The sequence below is a fragment of the Rhinolophus sinicus genome, chromosome 3, assembly GCF_057876585.1.
Source record: "Rhinolophus sinicus isolate RSI-liver-muscle chromosome 3, RSI-T2T, whole genome shotgun sequence".
Classification (NCBI taxonomy): domain Eukaryota; kingdom Metazoa; phylum Chordata; class Mammalia; order Chiroptera; family Rhinolophidae; genus Rhinolophus; species Rhinolophus sinicus.
Window position 1 is genome coordinate 4,231,887 of NC_142503.1, and position 18,075 is coordinate 4,249,961.

At 48.7% G+C, this 18,075-nt stretch overlaps 1 protein-coding gene across 4 annotated transcripts in view; it reads left to right on the forward strand.

Annotated features, from left to right (window-relative positions):
• The window catches only part of TENT4A (terminal nucleotidyltransferase 4A), a 38,852-nt gene extending 21,005 nt beyond the window's left edge, over positions 1-17,847 (forward strand). Inside the window, exons 2-13 of one of the 4 annotated variants that reach the window (XM_074329104.2) lie at positions 396-519; positions 1,757-1,803; positions 2,797-2,917; positions 4,348-4,455; positions 5,524-5,652; positions 7,961-8,174; positions 10,077-10,203; positions 11,231-11,331; positions 12,006-12,178; positions 12,608-12,787; positions 13,974-14,138; positions 15,627-17,847. In XM_074329104.2, the coding sequence (XP_074185205.2) occupies positions 396-519; positions 1,757-1,803; positions 2,797-2,917; positions 4,348-4,455; positions 5,524-5,652; positions 7,961-8,174; positions 10,077-10,203; positions 11,231-11,331; positions 12,006-12,178; positions 12,608-12,787; positions 13,974-14,138; positions 15,627-15,818 (1,681 nt within the window). In that variant the 3' untranslated portion in view covers positions 15,819-17,847. Of the gene's footprint in view, positions 1-395; positions 520-1,756; positions 1,804-2,796; positions 2,918-4,347; positions 4,456-5,523; positions 5,653-7,960; positions 8,175-10,076; positions 10,204-11,230; positions 11,332-12,005; positions 12,179-12,607; positions 12,788-13,973; positions 14,139-15,623 lie in introns of all 4 variants that reach the window. The other 3 variants (XM_074329102.2, XM_074329105.2, XM_074329106.2) reach the window with 3 other exon arrangements.
• The last annotated feature ends 228 nt before the right edge of the window (positions 17,848-18,075 follow it).

An 18,075-nucleotide genomic window follows, 5' to 3' on the forward strand; every position in this document is an offset into this window, starting at 1 on the left:
CCACGGGGCACAGAGCACGTTGGAGCTGTGGTGGCATGCCGGGGTGACTGTTCACTGTACCACACCAACTAGGACTGCCTGCCATCTTCCAGGGGGGAATTCTGTTTCTGAATGTGAAGCCACAGAAATGATTCTTTTGGATAAGTCTTAAAATGCCAGTCGACAGCTTTGGTATGTGGTATTGACAGAATTCACCTGTGTCAATCTGTGGTGCTAAACAACACTTGTAATTGGTCCGCCAGAGTTTTCATTTCATTACATACTGTCAGAGGAAGAGAGAAACTGGATTGCCAGTGGCCAGAAATATATGGTGGTGTCATGCTGATCCAATAACAGAGGGAAAGTATGGTTAAGTTTAATTGTAACTCTAGTATGTTTTCTCTTTTGTCTTCTAGACTTCATGAGGAAATAATTGATTTTTATAACTTCATGTCCCCTTGTCCTGAAGAAGCGGCCATGAGAAGAGAGGTAGTGAAACGGATCGAGACGGTGGTGAAAGACCTCTGGCCAGCGGCTGATGTGGGTATAGTGTCTGTCCTTCTGTGTCACATGTGAGAGAACGTGAGCACTCGACTGGCCGTCTGTCGGGCCCGTGCACACCTGTGTCCCCTCACTGGCCAAGGCTGGGGCTCTCCAGGTGTAGTTCTGGCTCTGGAGCTTGTTAGCTGGGCACCTGCTGAGACAGACGCCCCCTGGCGGCGGGGCCGGCATGTGTGTTTGACACTCTGCCCTCCAGGTGGCCCTGAGGCACTCCGGTGTGAGGATACTGCCTGAGGGAAGGTTTTGTGAGGACGCTGTGATGACTTTTCTTGTTTTAAATTCACCTTAAGCCTAGAAACTTGACCCTTTCCTCTACCACTCATTGTAGCATAGATTCATTCTTTGGTGAAACTTGAAAGTGTTTCCTTACGGACGACTTTTACAGGGGTTGAACTAGTGTCCCTTTGAGGTGAGGGCCACGGGCATTTCCGGTGCTTGGTGTCCTCTGACCAAGTTCTGACCAAGTTCTGCCCACCTGCCCGCAGGCTCAGGTCCTGGCCGGTCAGCCTCCCCTACCCGGGACCGATGGCCGTGATGGGTGACCCCCAGTGGTGGAGATGAGCTGCTCCCCGGGGGCCAGGCAGCAAGCTGAGTCCCCGCCTTTCATGAAGTCACCTACACATCCTTGGTTGTAAACCTTAGTGCCGGAGACAACCCCAGCTCTGTGCCTCAGCTGTGGGTTTGACAGTTGTGGAGGGTTTGAACTGGGCCCTGAAAAGTCTTTGGTTTTGAGCATGTGGGGGCGAAGCCAGTAATTGTTTCATCTCTTAATATTGAGTTTTTAAAAATTCCTTCTGAAAACAGATCTGTCTATATACATATAAATTAAACATTTTTTAAAATTACACTTGACACGATATTACATTAGTTTCAGCGTAGTGATTAGGCATTTCTGTAACTTAGAATGAGCCCCAGTCAGTCTAGCGCCCACCTGGTGCCTACATAGTTATTCCCATGTTATTGACTGTGTTCCCTGTGCTGTACTTTACGCCCCGTGACTTCTTGTAACTGGCAATCTGTGCTTCTTAATCTTGGGGCAGGTCTTTAACTTCAAGATTTTGTTGGAGTCTTTTTGGTATCCCCTCAACTGCAGAGCAGTTTTAATTTTATCTCGGAGTGGGAGTGAGAGAAAGCAGGCCTTTCTTTCAGTGAGTAGTGATGGAAGGAGGACCGCTAGACTTGTCACCTATTCTAAGACAATCCTTCTTTCTTTTAGGTCCAGATATTTGGCAGCTTTAGTACTGGTCTCTATCTTCCAACTAGGTGAGTGCCAGGGTTAGTGTTACGTTTACGTAGCAGGGGGTGGGGTGGGCGGTGTCTGTATCTGTGTTAAGGGCTAAAACACAGTATCATCCGTGTACTCAAATCTGAGGCTAGAAGTATAAGCTAAAGGGAAGACTGGAACACAGAGGGGAAATTGCAGGAAATGAAATGTAATTTACTGTTATGGTAATTGATTGCTTTGTGTTTTTCCTCTTGCACTTGAGTCTGGAGTACAAAAAGGCTGGATACTAGAAACATGAAGATGGGTGAAAGGGCCAGGGGAAGAAAATGCAATAAAAAATATTCTGTGATACTTTTAGATATGTGTTTGAAAAATTGATCTTATGTTTTAATGAAGATTCAAGCAAAATTCTAAACACTATTTTGTTAGGATTTTTATTTGATAGAAAAATGCCAAACAAGTTTGCATTCTAAAATTCTCCAGTGTTTACTCATCAAGGACTCTCTTAATATCCAAATCAATTTTATGTGCATCATTTCATTAAAACTTTATTTTCTGTTAAGCCGCTGTTAGCATTTGGAGATTAAAGAGGCCATAACCTCGGGATTTGGAGGTTTGAAAGTTGTTGGAGGGTTTGAACTGGGCTCTGAAAAGTCCTCGGTTTTGAGCAGGTATAGACGAGGCCAGTGGGGAACTGAACAGGTTCATGTCCAGGAGTCCCGGGTCAGTAAGAGGGGTTGGTCCAGTGCAGACGGCACAGAGGGAGGGGCCCGGAAACCTCAGAGTCAGGCCTTCATTCAGTCCCTTAAGTGCTAGTGATGCTAGAGCGGCCGCAGCTGTTTTACTTTCCGTTTGTCGCGAATCCTTGTCAGCTGCGTCTGCTCTCCTTGAGGGGGGTCTGCTTCACCGGGTGCTGTCCAGCCCTGAAGGAGCTAGATGGATGCGCCGTGCCATGGGTCTACCCAGATGCCTGGGTTACCGTATGTACAGCGAGGCGAGCAGTGGTTCACGGCTGCTTTTCTTTTGTCCAGTGACATTGACCTCGTGGTCTTTGGAAAATGGGAGCGCCCTCCTCTCCAGCTGCTGGAGCAGGCCCTGCGGAAGCACAACGTGGCTGAGCCGGGCTCCATCAAGGTCCTGGACAAAGCTACGGTGAGTGAGGGACTTCCCACGGCCGCAGGCTGCCCTCAGACCCTGTGTGGGCAGCAGGCGTGGGGTGGGTGTGTTTGCGAAGACTTCACTGTTTCCGGTAGAAACGCACTGCTGTTCCGAGTTGTTTTATAGCTAGGTTACAGTTGAGATCGTGTTTAGTGACAGTCGGAACTGCAGGTTTGAGAGCCTCCAGCTGTTCTCGGCCCTGGAGTACATGACTGTGTCTCCTTGTGTTAGGTGTGTAAGGAAAGGGTGTTGGTATCGGAAACGAGACACGTCCAGGCACTGTCCTTGCTGGAGAATGTAACTGAGTGATGAAAACCAAGGCTTTTATTACATAGAAAAAGATTACCATTTGCCAAGTTACACTTCAGAAAGAAAAACCTACCTGTCCCTTCATTGTTCAAAAAATACACATTTATGCAAAAGCCTCTTATCATGGGGAGAAGCTGGAAGGCGAGACTGATTGAAGCATTCCTGCCAGGGTTAGAAACAGTGCAGGAGCTGGAAGTCACTTGCCTGGTGGGTGAGGCCAGTTACTAGCTCCCCTGCGCTGCCACAGGCCTGTCACACGTGTCCTTGGCAGCGGGCCCCAGGTGAGCAGTTTAGATCAGGTTGTGCACTGAAACGTGCTTTTCCTGTACTGACTTCTAGATGTTTTAAACCTTTAATTAGATCCCGATTGTTGTGAAGGGAACATTCTTTTTATTCCTTAGAAGCTGAAGTAAACAAAACATTGCCTTCTAGAAGAATACAGTTTTGGGGGCTGGTGACCTGAATGGTTGCTTGGGCAGCTTTTATGATATGAGGCGAGGTTTGGGTGCCGTTGGTGATAATTTCCGTTGATGAGAGTATTTCCAAAAGAGCCTTTTACTCTCTTGAGTTTTAGGGAATTTTTTTTTTTTAGCTTGCCTTAAAGAATGAAGCCAAAAGTAGAATTGTTTGGAGAAACAATATCAGCATAAACTCTGATTTGAAAATGGCTTTGAAGTTACTCTGCATGTGTTCAGAAAGTCCAGCAAACAGCATTTGGGGACCATGAGTTGCTCCCCAGGCCCAGGCACTGGTGGCACTGGGACACAGCCGCCCGCGGAGTCTGGCCTGCTCCCCCTCTCCCTCCCTCAGGCCCCTTGGCAGCGGCAGCTAGTGGCTGGGGAGGTGCTGAGTCAGGCCAGGGGGGCTGCACAGAGGTGTTGGCGGCCGGGGGTGTGGGGGGTGCGGGGCTAGTCTTGGGTTCCAGGGACTAAGGCGGTGGACACTGGCAAAGCCCCTTTTCTTCTCATCTGTCAAATCTCGGGTTCATGATCTCTAAGCCCCTTTTGTGAGAAGTTTTTAAACAGCCCCTGTGTACAACTTTGGAAACATTCTGATGCCTGACCATGGAGAAGGTTACGTGTTGAGGCACAATTCTTCAAATTGACTCTTTGCAGGTTCCAATAATCAAGCTCACAGACCAGGAGACGGAGGTTAAAGTCGACATCAGCTTCAACATGGAGACGGGGGTCCGAGCAGCGGAGTTCATCAAGAATTACATGAAGGTGCTGCCCCCGCACGTCAGCGGCGAGTCGGCTCCCGCTGCTGTCTGCCGCTGTCGTTTCTCCGCTAGTGTTACCCCTTGAGACTGATGGGTGTCTTCGGGAGTAGAAACTGTAGAGTTGAATTACCCTACAGTGTTCGTTCTAGAGACGCTTTGAAATGACTTAGCTGTTTTTTGGATTTACTTTCCTTGGCTGAGCATTTCATAAAGTTGAGCATTATTTTAGAGAGCTTTGTCAAATGTTCTTTCTAGTTGTCACAAAGCCATCATCCCTGCAGCTCTGTGTGACTTACAAGCTAGTCCAGGGCCCCTGGAAGGCGAATCCGTCGTGACGCGCTCCACATGTACTCACTTGGTCTCCTGCCTTAGGATGGTAGAGCAGACTGTTTACTGAGAGGACCGATTTTGGTCTCTGACCAGTGAAACAGATAGTCTTACCCTCCCGTTCCAGTGGAAGTGGTGGGATCCTTGATAGAGGCCCCGAGCATCTGTGGTCCGGGTCCTGCCTCCTTCCATCTCCGTTTCCTCTGTGTCATCTCTTGTCTACAGGCTCATTGCTCCCCCAGCAGACATGAAACAAGTTTCTGCTGGCCCCACCTCTTCTCTGGCCTCTGCATTTCCCTGTGCTTTCACCCTGCTCTCCCCTGGGGGACTGGCTGCTCATCCAACTGTTGTCCCCCCACCACTCGCTTCCTCTGAGTGTCAGAAGTGCATGCATTGGTTCCAGGACCTTCTGTCACTCACTGCCGCTCCCCCTGCACCCCACACACAGCAAGCCGTGGAGAGGATTTGAAAGAACACACTCATTCACCCCAGTTCCTCTGCCCTAGACGCAGGGCTCCCCACCTCACCCTGCTCAGTCGTAACCTGGGCAGGGTCTCCCTAGTGGGATCTCAAGGAGCCCCCCCCGTGAGTCACTCTCAGACTCCTCTGCATTGAGGGCAGTTGGTCTAGAGCTATCGAGGGCCAGGAGGATGGAGGAAGCTTCCGCTACAGTGTGAAATTTGCTGTGAGAAGTCTCAGAAGGTGTGTGAACTAACCAAACATGTTTCTCTTTTGGAATTTACAGAAATATTCATTGCTGCCTTACTTGATTTTAGTATTGAAACAGTTCCTCCTGCAGAGGGACCTGAATGAAGTTTTTACTGGTGGAATTAGCTCGTACAGCCTAATTTTAATGGCCATTAGCTTTCTGCAGGTGAGTGTGCTTTCTTGAGAGCGGTAGACTCTTCCTTGTTCTGACCAGTTGCTTCATGGACCCAGCTGGCCTTGCCCTCCCTTTACTACTGTTTTGGTTTGGTAGACATTGACTTCTCATATTCATAGTAAAATCCTGTTTTGATTAATACTTCTTTCCTATTGGTCCTTTATAGCTTATTTTGCAGCTGATTTAACTGTTGGAGGAAGGGGAGGCCTTAGGTGCTTCTGACAGTCAGTCTGTTGATCTCAACTCAAGGAAGTGCCTTCAGGTTTACAAAACTTTCAGACTTTGATAGACAATAAAAAGCGATTTTTCTTGGTGCTTGACTGATTTATACGGAAAAATCTGTTTCAGCAAAACAGTTTGGTACCATGTATGGTAAAAAATATTGAAAAGAACTTTTCTTTTCAGATAGATGAAACTTCATATTATGTCTTGAGTTACGTATTGCCCTTCTTTTGTTGAGTACCGTGAGAACCTACCTGTGTTAAATGCTGTGAAGTTTTGATAAACTAGATTCATACTTTTTAAACATAAAATGGTCTTTAAGTTAATTGAAACATCTCATTTATATTTTCTTGAACGAAGGACTCTGCTCTTCGCACAATCTGGCCTGTGTATTTCAGCTGCACAGTGCTTCCTCCATGTTCGTTGCTAATTCTGTGTTTGTGATTGTGCCTGGTGAGGGTTTAACGTCCAGAATGAACAGAATGTGGTCGTTTTCTCATTATCAGAAGAAGCTGACAGTGCACCTGCTGGTTGCAGGGCCGTTACTTCCTTTCACTCCCGTGGCCTGTGTTTGCCAAGAGATGCTCTAAGAATAGTGAAGATGGAATTCCATGCATTTTCTTCCAGTTTTCATCTCATTGCCTTGTTCCACTCTCTCCTCCACGAGGCTGCCCTGATAGCCATTCTCCTCTAGTTTTTGGACATGCTTTTCAGCTAAACACAGCCTTCTCTTCTAAGCTTGCTTCGTCATGTATTCCTGATTTGAACTATTTCTATAGCCTTGTAACAATGACCGTACTTACTCTTCTTGCACTGGGCTAAGTGCCTCCTGTCGAATTGCCCCATGGGATCCTTGCAGGTTCCTGTGACCCCACCAAAGGCTTTGCTAGCGTGGGTGGGGTCACCTTTGTCCTCTCCCCATCCCCGAGTGCCTTGCCTCCTGCCTCAGAGCTCGGACTGGTGTAGCATGTGAGTTCTTTTCATGGCTCGTTGAGGTCAGAAGGCCTGGCCTGGTCCTGGGTAGCTCTCAGGTACTTCATTTTGACTAGAAGGCAGGGGCTAAGGAAGGCAATAAGGCCAAAACAAGAATGTTGTGTTTCTGCCTTTGCAACATGCTGAAGTTCTGAGCCCGAAAAGCACTCGGAGGCTTTCCTCGTGGAGCTCTGTTGTAAGTTGCACTTGTGTCAGGACTTGTGTGGACGTGACCGTCGCTTTTCAGCTCAGTGCTGTACAGTGCGACTGTGCAGCTGGCAGTGTTCTGTCTGCACAGTCCAGCGAGATAGCCACGGGCCACAGCTGTTTGCTGAGCACTTGCAGTGTGGCAGCAGGAGTGACAAATGGAACTTTTCATTAATGCGTCTTAATGTATTTAAGTATAGAGAGTCACATGTGGCTCGTGACTTTTCTAATGGGCAGCGCAGGTCTGTATAGCTCAGATCTGTGAGTCTCTTAAATCAGTGAGTAAGGAGCATGTCAGGAGACAGTGGCCTGGGTTCAGAAGAAGCCCCATTAGCTGCAAAAAAGAAATTGTGGCGCTGAACTGAGGCTCTCGCTAATCTGTCTGACAAGCAGGATGTAAGTTTGCTCCAAATATTATGATAACGTACTAATTAGCTATATGCAGTTAAAATGAACCCTGTCACATTGTGGGTTTCTGTGACTGTTCAGTCTCATACTGCCCTCTGTCGGTCGTGTTGTGGAATAATGGAGTTAAGATCAGAATCTGGAAAAGGCACCCACTGTCCAGATGACTCCACACCACGCAGGATGTGCCCACTTGTTATCAGTACTTGGCAACTTGTGGTTAATCAGATGCCTGTGCTGGTAGGAAGCTGCTGTATAGATGACCATTTTCAAAGAAATAAACGGTAGTAAAAACGTGCACATTAGAAGGTTTCATTTCTTTTGCTCTTTATTGAGAAAGGCTCTCGAGGCTATTAGTGCCTCCTTGGGCTGCTCTGTGACAGCGTCACTCAGGGCGGTGCCTTGAGGCCACTGGACGGCAGGCCTCACCGCGTGCAGCCTTCTTTAGAAGTGTCTGGAATCGGTACAAACTGTCGGTTTGTTGCTTTTACAGTTGCATCCAAGAATTGATGCCCGGAGAGCTGATGAAAACCTTGGGATGCTTCTTGTAGAATTTTTTGAACTCTATGGAAGAAATTTTAATTACTTGAAAACTGGTATTAGAATAAAAGAAGGAGGTGCCTATATTGCCAAAGAAGAGATCATGAAAGCCATGACCAGCGGGTACAGACCATCAATGCTGTGCATTGAGGACCCCCTGCTGCCTGGTAAGGCCCCTGGCTCTGCACCCCCAGCAATACGTGGCGCCCCTGGCCCACGGGCGGGGCGGGGCGGGGGGTGGGCGGCCTAAGGCCCTGTAGCCGGGGGCGGCTCATTAGCTGGGGGGATTCCTACTGTCCAGCCGTTCACAGCGACGTTTTAGGATCCTTTGTGAGTGCTTCTCATTACTTACTATAAAGTCGCAATTTTGTTACATTCTGTAATCAGAAAACTAGAAGGCGAGAATGAAGAAAAATGGATTTTTTTCTGATTATAAAAGTATTATATATTCATCATCAGCCATTTAATTCCCATAAGTGTGTAACATAGAAAAACGAAGTATGCCATAGTCCACTCCCATTTTGGTGTGTTTTTCTCCCATTTTTTCCCACTTGGTCGTTGTCATTTCTTACTGCAGCCCTATTAGTTAAATGGCACCAGATCGTGCAAACAGATCTGCAGCCTGGTTTTTCACCTAACAGTATATCCGAGACCCCATTGGATTGCCACCCAAGGCAGGTCTCCAGTTTTCCAGTTGATTCCTTTTAGCATATTTAAGGGTGCTCGTGTCCCCAACCTTTGGTGACAGTCTTTTAAGTCGTTGCCAATCTGATAAAACCATGCAGTATCAATTTTCATTTAATTTACATTTCTTTAATGATAGTGAGGTTGAACACATCGTTATTTATCAATTCGACACATGTTTATGGAGCATCTGTTAGGTGAGACACTGGTCTTACGTTGCTGAGAAAGTCAGTGACGGACAGGTGACAGAAAAGGTGGTGGAGGTGGCAGCTCCAGGCACACTGCCCTTTGCGTGTCTTTCCATGTGAGTTCATGTGCTTCGTCCATGTGTCCCTTACAGATGTGGTGAGAGCCTGTGTCTGTTAGGGAGGCCTTTCTGTGTTGTACTCCCCCCCCCCCCCCCCAGTCTGTCATTTGCATCTGGGTTTGGGGTTTTTTATTGTTCAGTTCCAATATATATTTTTTAATATCCTCAAGTTTAATAATTTTTGTTTTGTAGTTTCTGGAGTATGAAATTTACTTCTTAAAAATCTTTTGAGAGAAAACATGCTGAGTTTTGTGTCACTGTTAGTAGATGACATGGTTTGTGCTGTGCCTTTTTCGCAGTGGGTTTCCCGGCAGCACATGCGACAGGTTTTCATCAGCTGTTTGTCTGTGTTGATCAGTGAAATTGGAGACATTTCCCTTGTTTTCAGTGTTTGCTGAAGTGTACTTGACAAACAAAAACCCACATTATCACTGGGTTATATTATTAAATCTGGAAATGATAAAATTCCAATACTTAGAATACATCGCCTAAAAAGTACTTATTACCTGACTTGTGAAGAACAAGTTTCGTGTAAACTGAATTTCCAAACAGGCTCCTTGACTGTGGTTTACTCGGTGACCTCAGTCAGTGGTGGCTTCATGTGATTTGCTACCTGTCATGTTCTCCACCCCCGGAGTGCAGGCCTGGAACATTCTATCCTCGAGGATTTGCTCTGTGCAGGTCCCATTGGTGCTGACCCATCTGTGATGAGCTTGGGTTAACGGCCCACTGCAGTGGGCTCTCGGTCAGCGAGACAGCAGTCTGATGCAGGTGACTGCTTGGCTCCTGTGTGACACTCATGAACTGTCACTGCGTCTCCATGAATGACATGTCTATTCATGGAGGTACAGACCATGATCTGATGATGAGATTGGGCCTCAGCCCATGAACGCTGTGAGATACCCACAGCGATTAGCTACGGTGTGTTTGCAAGTGCCTGGTAGGCTTTTGCTGGCAGGCTCTGGAAGTGTTTGGGTGGTGAGGGCCTGCTGCAGAATAGCTGACACAAGAAGGTCAGACACACCTGGGCACCGGCCTGCGTGCTTTGCAGAGGCTCCCAGCTGTCTTCCTGTTGCAGGAAATGACGTTGGCCGGAGCTCCTATGGGGCCATGCAGGTGAAGCAGGTCTTCGACTACGCCTACATCGTCCTCAGCCATGCCGTGTCGCCACTTGCGAGGTCCTACCCCAACAGAGATTCGGAAAGGTAACAGCCACATGTCGCCTCTGCTGGGCTCCCAGCCCTGGGGGCGTTGCACCCTCATTAGCCTCTGCAGAGCTGGCACCCCTTGCCTCTGTCATTTGCTTCCATGAAGTTTATTAATGGATGTACCATTGGGTTTTAGTAAAACTTGAAAATATTGGTACAGGAAGAGCTTTCAGGAATTCAGGATGGCCGTTGTGGCTCATCCAAGGGTAAGAGTGAAAATTTCATATTTGAGGAGTTAACTTTTTTTCCAGTGTTTTGTTTTGGGGAGGTGATTTCTGGCTCTTCAGACTTGGGAAGGTGGTGATTTTCTTCAGGTGGTTCAGTCCGCTCTGCGTGAACGTGTGTCTGAGTCCGCTGGTCTCACCCCTCCTCTCATTCTCGCTCACAGTCGGCCCTGATTCTCCAGCGTACACTTTTATTGGTAGCGAGAAATACTTATTTTTGACCCTAGATTATGCTGTTGTGGTGGAGGTGGTGGGATTGGGGGGCAGAGGGAGGCAGTGGAAGGAAGGAGAGTGTCATTGTCACAAGTGGTAGTTGGCTCTGTTTGTTGGGCAGCTTATGAAGTAAGTGGATTCTGAGGCCTGGCACTGGTGGTGACAGCTGGCCGTGGGTTTAGCGGCCTCTGTCCACACGGAGTTTTCACACAGCGCTTTAGGCCCCGTGGTGGGAGCTCGTGTGTCTTCTTTCTCACCGCGCCCTGGGAAGTGGGGTGTCAGGCCTGCGTGATCACTGTTGGTGGGGAAGGTGGGTCCCTGTTCAGGTGGCAGATTCACCGGGTCTGTTGTAGATCGGCATAGGTGCCAGGACTGCTGCCAAGTGAAACCACTTTTCTGTGCTGTGATTTCGAAGTGCATTTGAGCTCAAATGTCAGAAGTCATATGTATTTTGTAAAGCTGTTTTAGCTTTTCCCTGTATTTCAATTAGCAGAGCGATGCGTTGTATGCCGTAGCTACTGGGAAGGGTGCGTGGGCGTCACGATTCTCTTAATGCTCTCTTGATTTCCCATGCTGTCCTTTTGTAGTACTTTGGGAAGAATCGTCAAAGTAACTCAGGAAGTGATTGACTACCGGAGGTGGATCAAGGAGAAATGGGGCAGCAGGGTCCACGCGGCACCGGACCTTGGTGAGACAGTAATTCAGCGGATCACCCTACTGACCACTCGTGTGCGAGAAGCCCTGTCTCTTCATGTCCAAACTAAGAAAACTGCCTCACTTTTTAAATAAGAGTTTAATTTAAAACTATAAGATTTAGGCCAGTGCTGTCCAGTAGGAATATAACGCATGCCACACATGGACTTTTAAGTTTTCTATTATAGCAACTACATTAAAAATGTGAAGAGAAACAGTGAGATTAATTTTAATAATATTATGATTTAGTCAACTTAGTGTTCAAAATACTCACATTTCCAGATGTAATCCATATAAAGTCATCGAGATATTTTGCAGCCTTCTTTGGTACCACATCTTTGAACTGCAGTGTGTGTCTATACTTACAGCACATCACAGTTAGGGTGCTAAGTGTTCACCAGAAATAACTTGATCTGTATTTCATAAATTTCCTAAAATGTTGAGACAGTTGAAAACTATTTACCTATGCAACTTGTTCCAAATATATTTACATGTTTTCCAATAACTGAAACAAATATAATTTAAAAAATTAGAAGTTCAGTTTGTCAGTCTCATTAGCGACATTTTTAAGGCTCAGTCACACCTGTGGCCAGTGGCTGTCCCCCCCCCAGACCCCACATATATGCCCTCCTAGGAAGTGCCTAACCCAGACTATTTTTCTCTCCACAGACAATAGAATTAAGATAAAAGAGCGAATTAGCACGCGTGACGAGGAGCAGCCCCCGCTTCGAGACCCAGAGCCGCCCTACAGCCAGCGCCTGACCTTGTCCCTGCCCAGCCCCCAGCTTCTGTCCTCAGGCTCGTCTGCCTCTTCCGTGTCTTCGCTTTCCGGCAGTGACATTGTGAGTGTGTCTGCTGGGTGGTCTGTGTTTGTGGCGAATGTGTGGCAGGGCGTCGAGACTACCTCCCAGTTTCTGTCACTCTCTATGAGTGTCTGAGGCACCCCAGGTCTGCACCAAGTGGTCCTCACTCTGCTGTGAGCCTCCGGGGACAGTTGGGAAGCCCCCCTCCCAGTGGCCCAGGTGGCCCCTCGTGGGCAGTAGTGCCACTGACAGTAGAATGACAGCAGTCTCCCTCGCGTAGTCCTTTGAACAGTTACTTGGAGGTAACACATTGAAGACGAGGTGTCCCTCATGCCCGTCCTTTGGATTCTTCTTCAGTTGGGCAACGCGGGCAGCTTTGGGCGGCTGGTCGGGAACCGCGGGGAGGGACGGGTTGGCGCGGCCGGGGGTGAGTGTGCTGCAGGCATCACCCTGGTGACTTGGGTGCAGCCCCCCTGCTCTTTCTGCTCACAGGATTCCGACACACCGCCCTGCACGGCGCCCGGCGTGTACCAGTTCAGTCTGCAAGCACCAACCCCTCTGCTGGCCAGCCTGCCCGCCGCCTTGCCCATGCCGAGTGGCAAAGCTCAGTCCACTACGAGGACGTTGGTCGTGACAAGTAACACTCAGGTGCGTGGCTGCTGGTGCCCTTCCTCGCAGCCCGGGAAATGTGTCTGAGCTGGGACTGCGCTCGCTGTAGGAGTGGCTGACACTTGTGATTTAGCAAAACAACTTTACAAATCAGTGGAAGGTACATTTATGGTAGGAAATCCTCATCTTTTGTGGATTGGATGGAATGTATTCTTGTCACTCTACAAAGAGGCCTGCCAAGCACAGTGTTTGAAGTGAGGGGACTCGGTCTCGGCCCCGACACCGCTCTGACAGAGTCCGAGGTGGCTGCCTTTCTGCAGATTACATTGACACCCGCTGTCCTGAGGTCATGTCGGAGAGAGGGACTCATGCTGTCCCTTGGCACAAACGGACACTTGCCCTGTTTCCTCTCAGAATCTCAGTGTTTACACTCTTAAAACATTCAGGTGTAAATGCTGAGTTTTTCACAGTATTCATTACGCAGTGTATAGAAGGCTTTTCTATTGGAATATGTCTTCCATTTCGTTTTTCAATGTAGACAAAGTTAGAAAACTAAAAGAGTATCAAAAATACTGAATTTTATATTTATACATCAATTGAATTATGTATTAAAACCCCTTATATTAATTTACTTTAAAACAAAGCCAGTCTCTACAATGTGGTTATAATTTGAGCATAAAGTGACATAGACACTCCCCAGAGGTCTTGGACTGCAAGATGTGAGCAGTGCCGCTCTTGAAGGTCTGAGGAGAGGCGTTTGTGCCGCACCCTGCCTGTGGCAGAACGTGGTGCAGAAATGGAAGCAGCCCCGACCGCAGAGGCACGGGCAGGGGCCTTCCCCCGGCACCATCTGTCCTTCGCAGGCCGTTACGTCCCAGGGCGGCCTCGGGGCGCCGACCTCTGTGGGGTGGGGGCTGCGTGCGGGGTGCTTCCCAGGGATCCGAGGGCCAGCTGTTACTCTGACGAGTGCAGTGTTCTAAGTTGTTGTTTGGTCTTAATGAATGTTGAAACTCGATGACTTGGGTTACTGGGCACACTTCCCATTGTGATTGCTGTTTCTGAGTATAAACACTTCCGATTCACAAGTGTCCTGTTGGGTTATAGTCTCACCCACGCGACACTGAAGAGCCTGTTGGCAAACGGCAGCCTTCTTGGGGCTCAGTGCTAGAACTGGGGTGGGGGCCTGTGGGATCGCTGCCTTATGCTGTCTCTGCTTGTGCCCTAGACCAGGCTCACTGTCCCTCCGCCGGCCCTGGGGGTGGCCCCTGGCCCCTGCAGACAAGCTGGTGTCGAAGGCGCTCCGGCACTGAAGGCCGTGCACCACATGTCTTCCCCGGCCGTCCCGGCCGCGTCGCCTCACCCGCTCCCCAGCCCCCACCTGTATCATAAGGTACGTCCGCGCTCTGGCCCTGGCGCCCCCGACGCAGCTTCATGACAGGCGGTGCTTAGCGCTTCCTCCACGAAAGACAGACGCCACAGAGGCTTTGTGAAGGGAATTTGTTTTCTGATCATTCAGCTTCACATTTGCTTTCTCTTGTAACAAGCAAAACTTGAAAAGTGTTAAGAAATTATTTTAAAATTTAATATAGTTCCTCTCCACAAACATTTCTCTTCATTTTTCTGTGGACTTGTTAGCACAAAACTGAAGTTTGAAAGTGAAGAGTATTTTGTGTTCCCATTTATCTGTTAAATTAATTTACAAGTATGTGCTAAAAACTTAGGTTTTCAAAAAGCAAACTGTAGGATCAAGAACAAATATTGTCCTGATCCCACACAGTGTTGTCATGTTGTCATTCCCACAGTGTCACTCCCTCCCCTCCCCTTTCCCAGGGGCCGAGCAGAGGGCCAGGTGGGCTGGTGGGGCCGCCCCACAGGTCATTTGCTTTCTGGGTCCCGGGGTCTCTGCGGATGCGTTTCTCCACTTCCCTGTGGCTAAACTAAGTCCAGATCCTACACGTTAGAAACTGTCGGGTAGGAAAACAGCCCTTGTTCAGTTCCTGTGCTCGTGCAATGCCCGGATGTTTAAAAGAGCTGAGACGGGTGAAGCTGCAGTGTCTGAGGCTGGGGCCGGGGTCCCCTGGGCCCTGGTGGGGGGTGTGGGCAGCACTCACCATGTCCGTCTCCATCGCTCCTGTGAGCTCCTCTGCTGCTCGGTAACCATATTTCACCAGCAAACTTTTGACCCTTGACTCTGGGCTCTTTGGACCTGTGTCATTAAGGTCTGATTACTTTTTTATTAAGAGTTAAGTAATAGAACATTCCTTCCTGGATTTATCCATCCTGTCACAGTGGAGTTTTCATTGTATCACAGGTGCGCCTTGCTGGCCTGGTAGAAATGTCCGGATGAAAGGGGCACTTTGCAGGAGGAGGAGCAGCCTTCTTTAACTGCAGTTGGGCTTCCTCCTCAACCTCCTGCTGGTTTTGTTCTGAAACCTTCCAGGACGTGGTCGCGTGGCCTCCCAGTCTGCTTCGCATGGTGCTCTGACCGCCTGCCCCGTGTCACCTGTGATACAGCGCTGGCCTGTGGCACTCACGCATCATGTGTTCCCAGAGTCCTGGGGGCTTGGGAGGAAGAATGTGAGGGGACCCTCTTGTTCCTGCAGGCAAATAGAACCGTTTAGAAGTGAGGTTCTAGGTACATTTGGATGTGAATGTGTGGTTTGCTACACGTCCACACCTCTTACCTTGGTGACTCACTGACTGGGAATAGTGGTTTCTCTCTGTGACATCGGAGAGTTCCGCTTTCTCTCAGATAGAGCCTTTCGATTTGCTCACTGCCCGGGACCGAGCTAGCGGGTGCTGGGACGGGTCCCCGTGGCCGTGGGGCCTGGTCCCCAGGCCTCCCTCCAGTCACTGTCTCTCTCTGTCTCTTCAGCAGCACAGTGGCATGAAGCTGTCCATGAAGGGCTCTCACAGCCACAGCCAAGGCGGCAGCTACAGCTCTGTGAGCAGTGGAGGCGTGCGGCCCCCCGTGGGGAACCGGGGGCACCACCAGTATAACCGCACCGGCTGGAGGAGGAAAAAGCACACGCACACGCGGGACAGCCTGCCTGTGAGTCTCAGCAGATAATAGCTGCTGGCGGCGCCTCGGGCCCCCACCCACCCTCGCACGGAGCTGCCGGGTGCCCGGCCGGGAGCTGAGACCCGCGCCCAGCACACCAGTCGGGCCTGCGGCCGCCCGCCGCTGAGCACTCTGCATGTCCCTTGTGTGGTGGTCACGTCCATCCTAAAGAACAGCTCCTTGTGCTCATCTGTGCAGCCTTAGTCAGCGTGGACGCTGTTTTCCGCCGTGCCAGGGTCTTTCCAGAAGCAGGTCTGGACGTGGAGCTGCTGGGAGTGAAGTCGGCCTTGGCATTTGTTTCTCAGTGGCCGTGTCTGTTCCTTTGCGGTTGGGTGTTTTCATTTTCCGTTTGTCAGCCACCGAGATCAAGCTCGTCCTTGGTTCTTCCTCAGCGGGTAGGACGCCATTGTTTTACTGCCCTCACACTGTTCCAAACTTCAGAACTGTTTTTTATGTAAATATTGAAAATTTATGATTTGTGCAATAACTTAGATATTTTTTATTTAATTTCATATTTTCACATAAGTTATATTTAAGGGAGGAGGGATTTTTTTTAAATAAGCTTAGGTCCTTTCCCGAGTTGCATTTTCTAAGTTGGGTTCATCGTATGGGCTGGTTGTCGGATGAGCACCGTTGCAAACACCGGGTGAGGGGCTTGGGTTTATTTTTATGTTTATCCTTTTGGTCAGACCGGAGACCTCTCAGTCGGGGTGAAGGATCCCAGTGGCCCCTCCCCCCCAGGTTTTCCAAAGGGGTTCGGCTCCCAAGCCCTCTGACCAGCTGCCCGCTGGCTCTGCCGTCCAGCCTGTCTGTTGTCTTGCTCTGACCACAGAATTTTAATGATTTGGTTTTCCGTTCTTTTAAACTAGACAACAAATCCAGCATTTAAAGTGCCAGAAGTATAACTTTGTAAGGGAGAAGAGATTGTCACATTATAAAATCTTTAAAAAATGTGAACTTCTAAATGCTTCAGTTTTAGTAACATAGCCTGTAGCGATGGGTCTGGAGAATATCATTGCGGACAATGGTGCCCAGTTTTAGGAATGTGGAGAAAGGAGTTAGGTTGATTCCGTTGAGGAATCTGTAGCCGTATGTATCCGTTCTGTTAAGAGCACATACATGGAAGCCCTCCCGCTGCTCAGTGCATTGGGGGGAACACAGCCCAGGATGGGGCGGGGGGCCCCAGGAGCGGCTGGCGCCCGCCCTGACAAGCATACCAGTATACTATGCAAGTGTATTCTGCCATGACAACCACTGTCTTTGTTACCTTTTTTGAACAAGAATATGTCTATCCTGCCTAACCCTGAGTTTTCGGAGCACCACAGTTGTCCTGGAGTTAGCGGCATCTCGTAGGTCACCTGATGCCCCTTCTTTAAAGGGGGTTCAGGCCCTGTTGAACACTACAGTTAGGCTGCTCTTTGAAGGCGGCTAGTGGAGAATGTTGACGAGAAACTTGTTGCCATGACACAGGGTGATGTGCAGACTGGGTCTCGGGCGGTCTCTGAAGTGATGGACACCTAGAAGGACAAGCTTTAAAACGTCTGAAGCAGGACTGGCCCACATTATTGTTGAGAGCTGCCAGTTGCAACAGCAGGTTCTCTAGGAGGCATTCCAGAAGAGAGTAGCACGTTTTGTCCGCAGTTCTTAATGATCAAAAGTTATCAAAAATATTTAAAGATATTTAAATTGTGAACCTATTGATAAATATTTATAAAAACTGATAGGTAGGCTGTACTAATCTTCACACGTTAGCAATATTGACTGTCACCCTACATTAAGGACGCCACTGTGGGGACCCGGCCAGTGTCCCGTGGGTGCCCATTTTAAAGCTCGAGTCATAACAGACGCCATGCTCCATCCCTGTCGTGGTGAACCGATGAATTGGCCTAGCTGCCACTGTGGCATGCGCTACAGATTCAGCAAAAGGATATCATGTTTCGATTTTATGTATGTGTGGACAACAAATGTGGAAGCTAAAATTGACATATTTTTATGTAAAGTTTTTCTATTTGATTTTTAATAAACTTTGGAAACCAGATAGTTTGTGTTTGAGTGTGTGCTTTCCTCTCAAGGGGAAGGTTACCTTCTACGCTTTCACATTGTCAAATTTTCTAAGTAAGGAGGTGAAAAATTATTTCATCCATTGGTTCCATGAATTCAGAACCCAGTTGAGGTTCTAGGCAGAGTGAGAGAAAATCAGAATTCAAAGTGTCTTTGCTCTCACATTCCATGCTCATGGGGATTGATTCAATCTGCTTAGATGGTA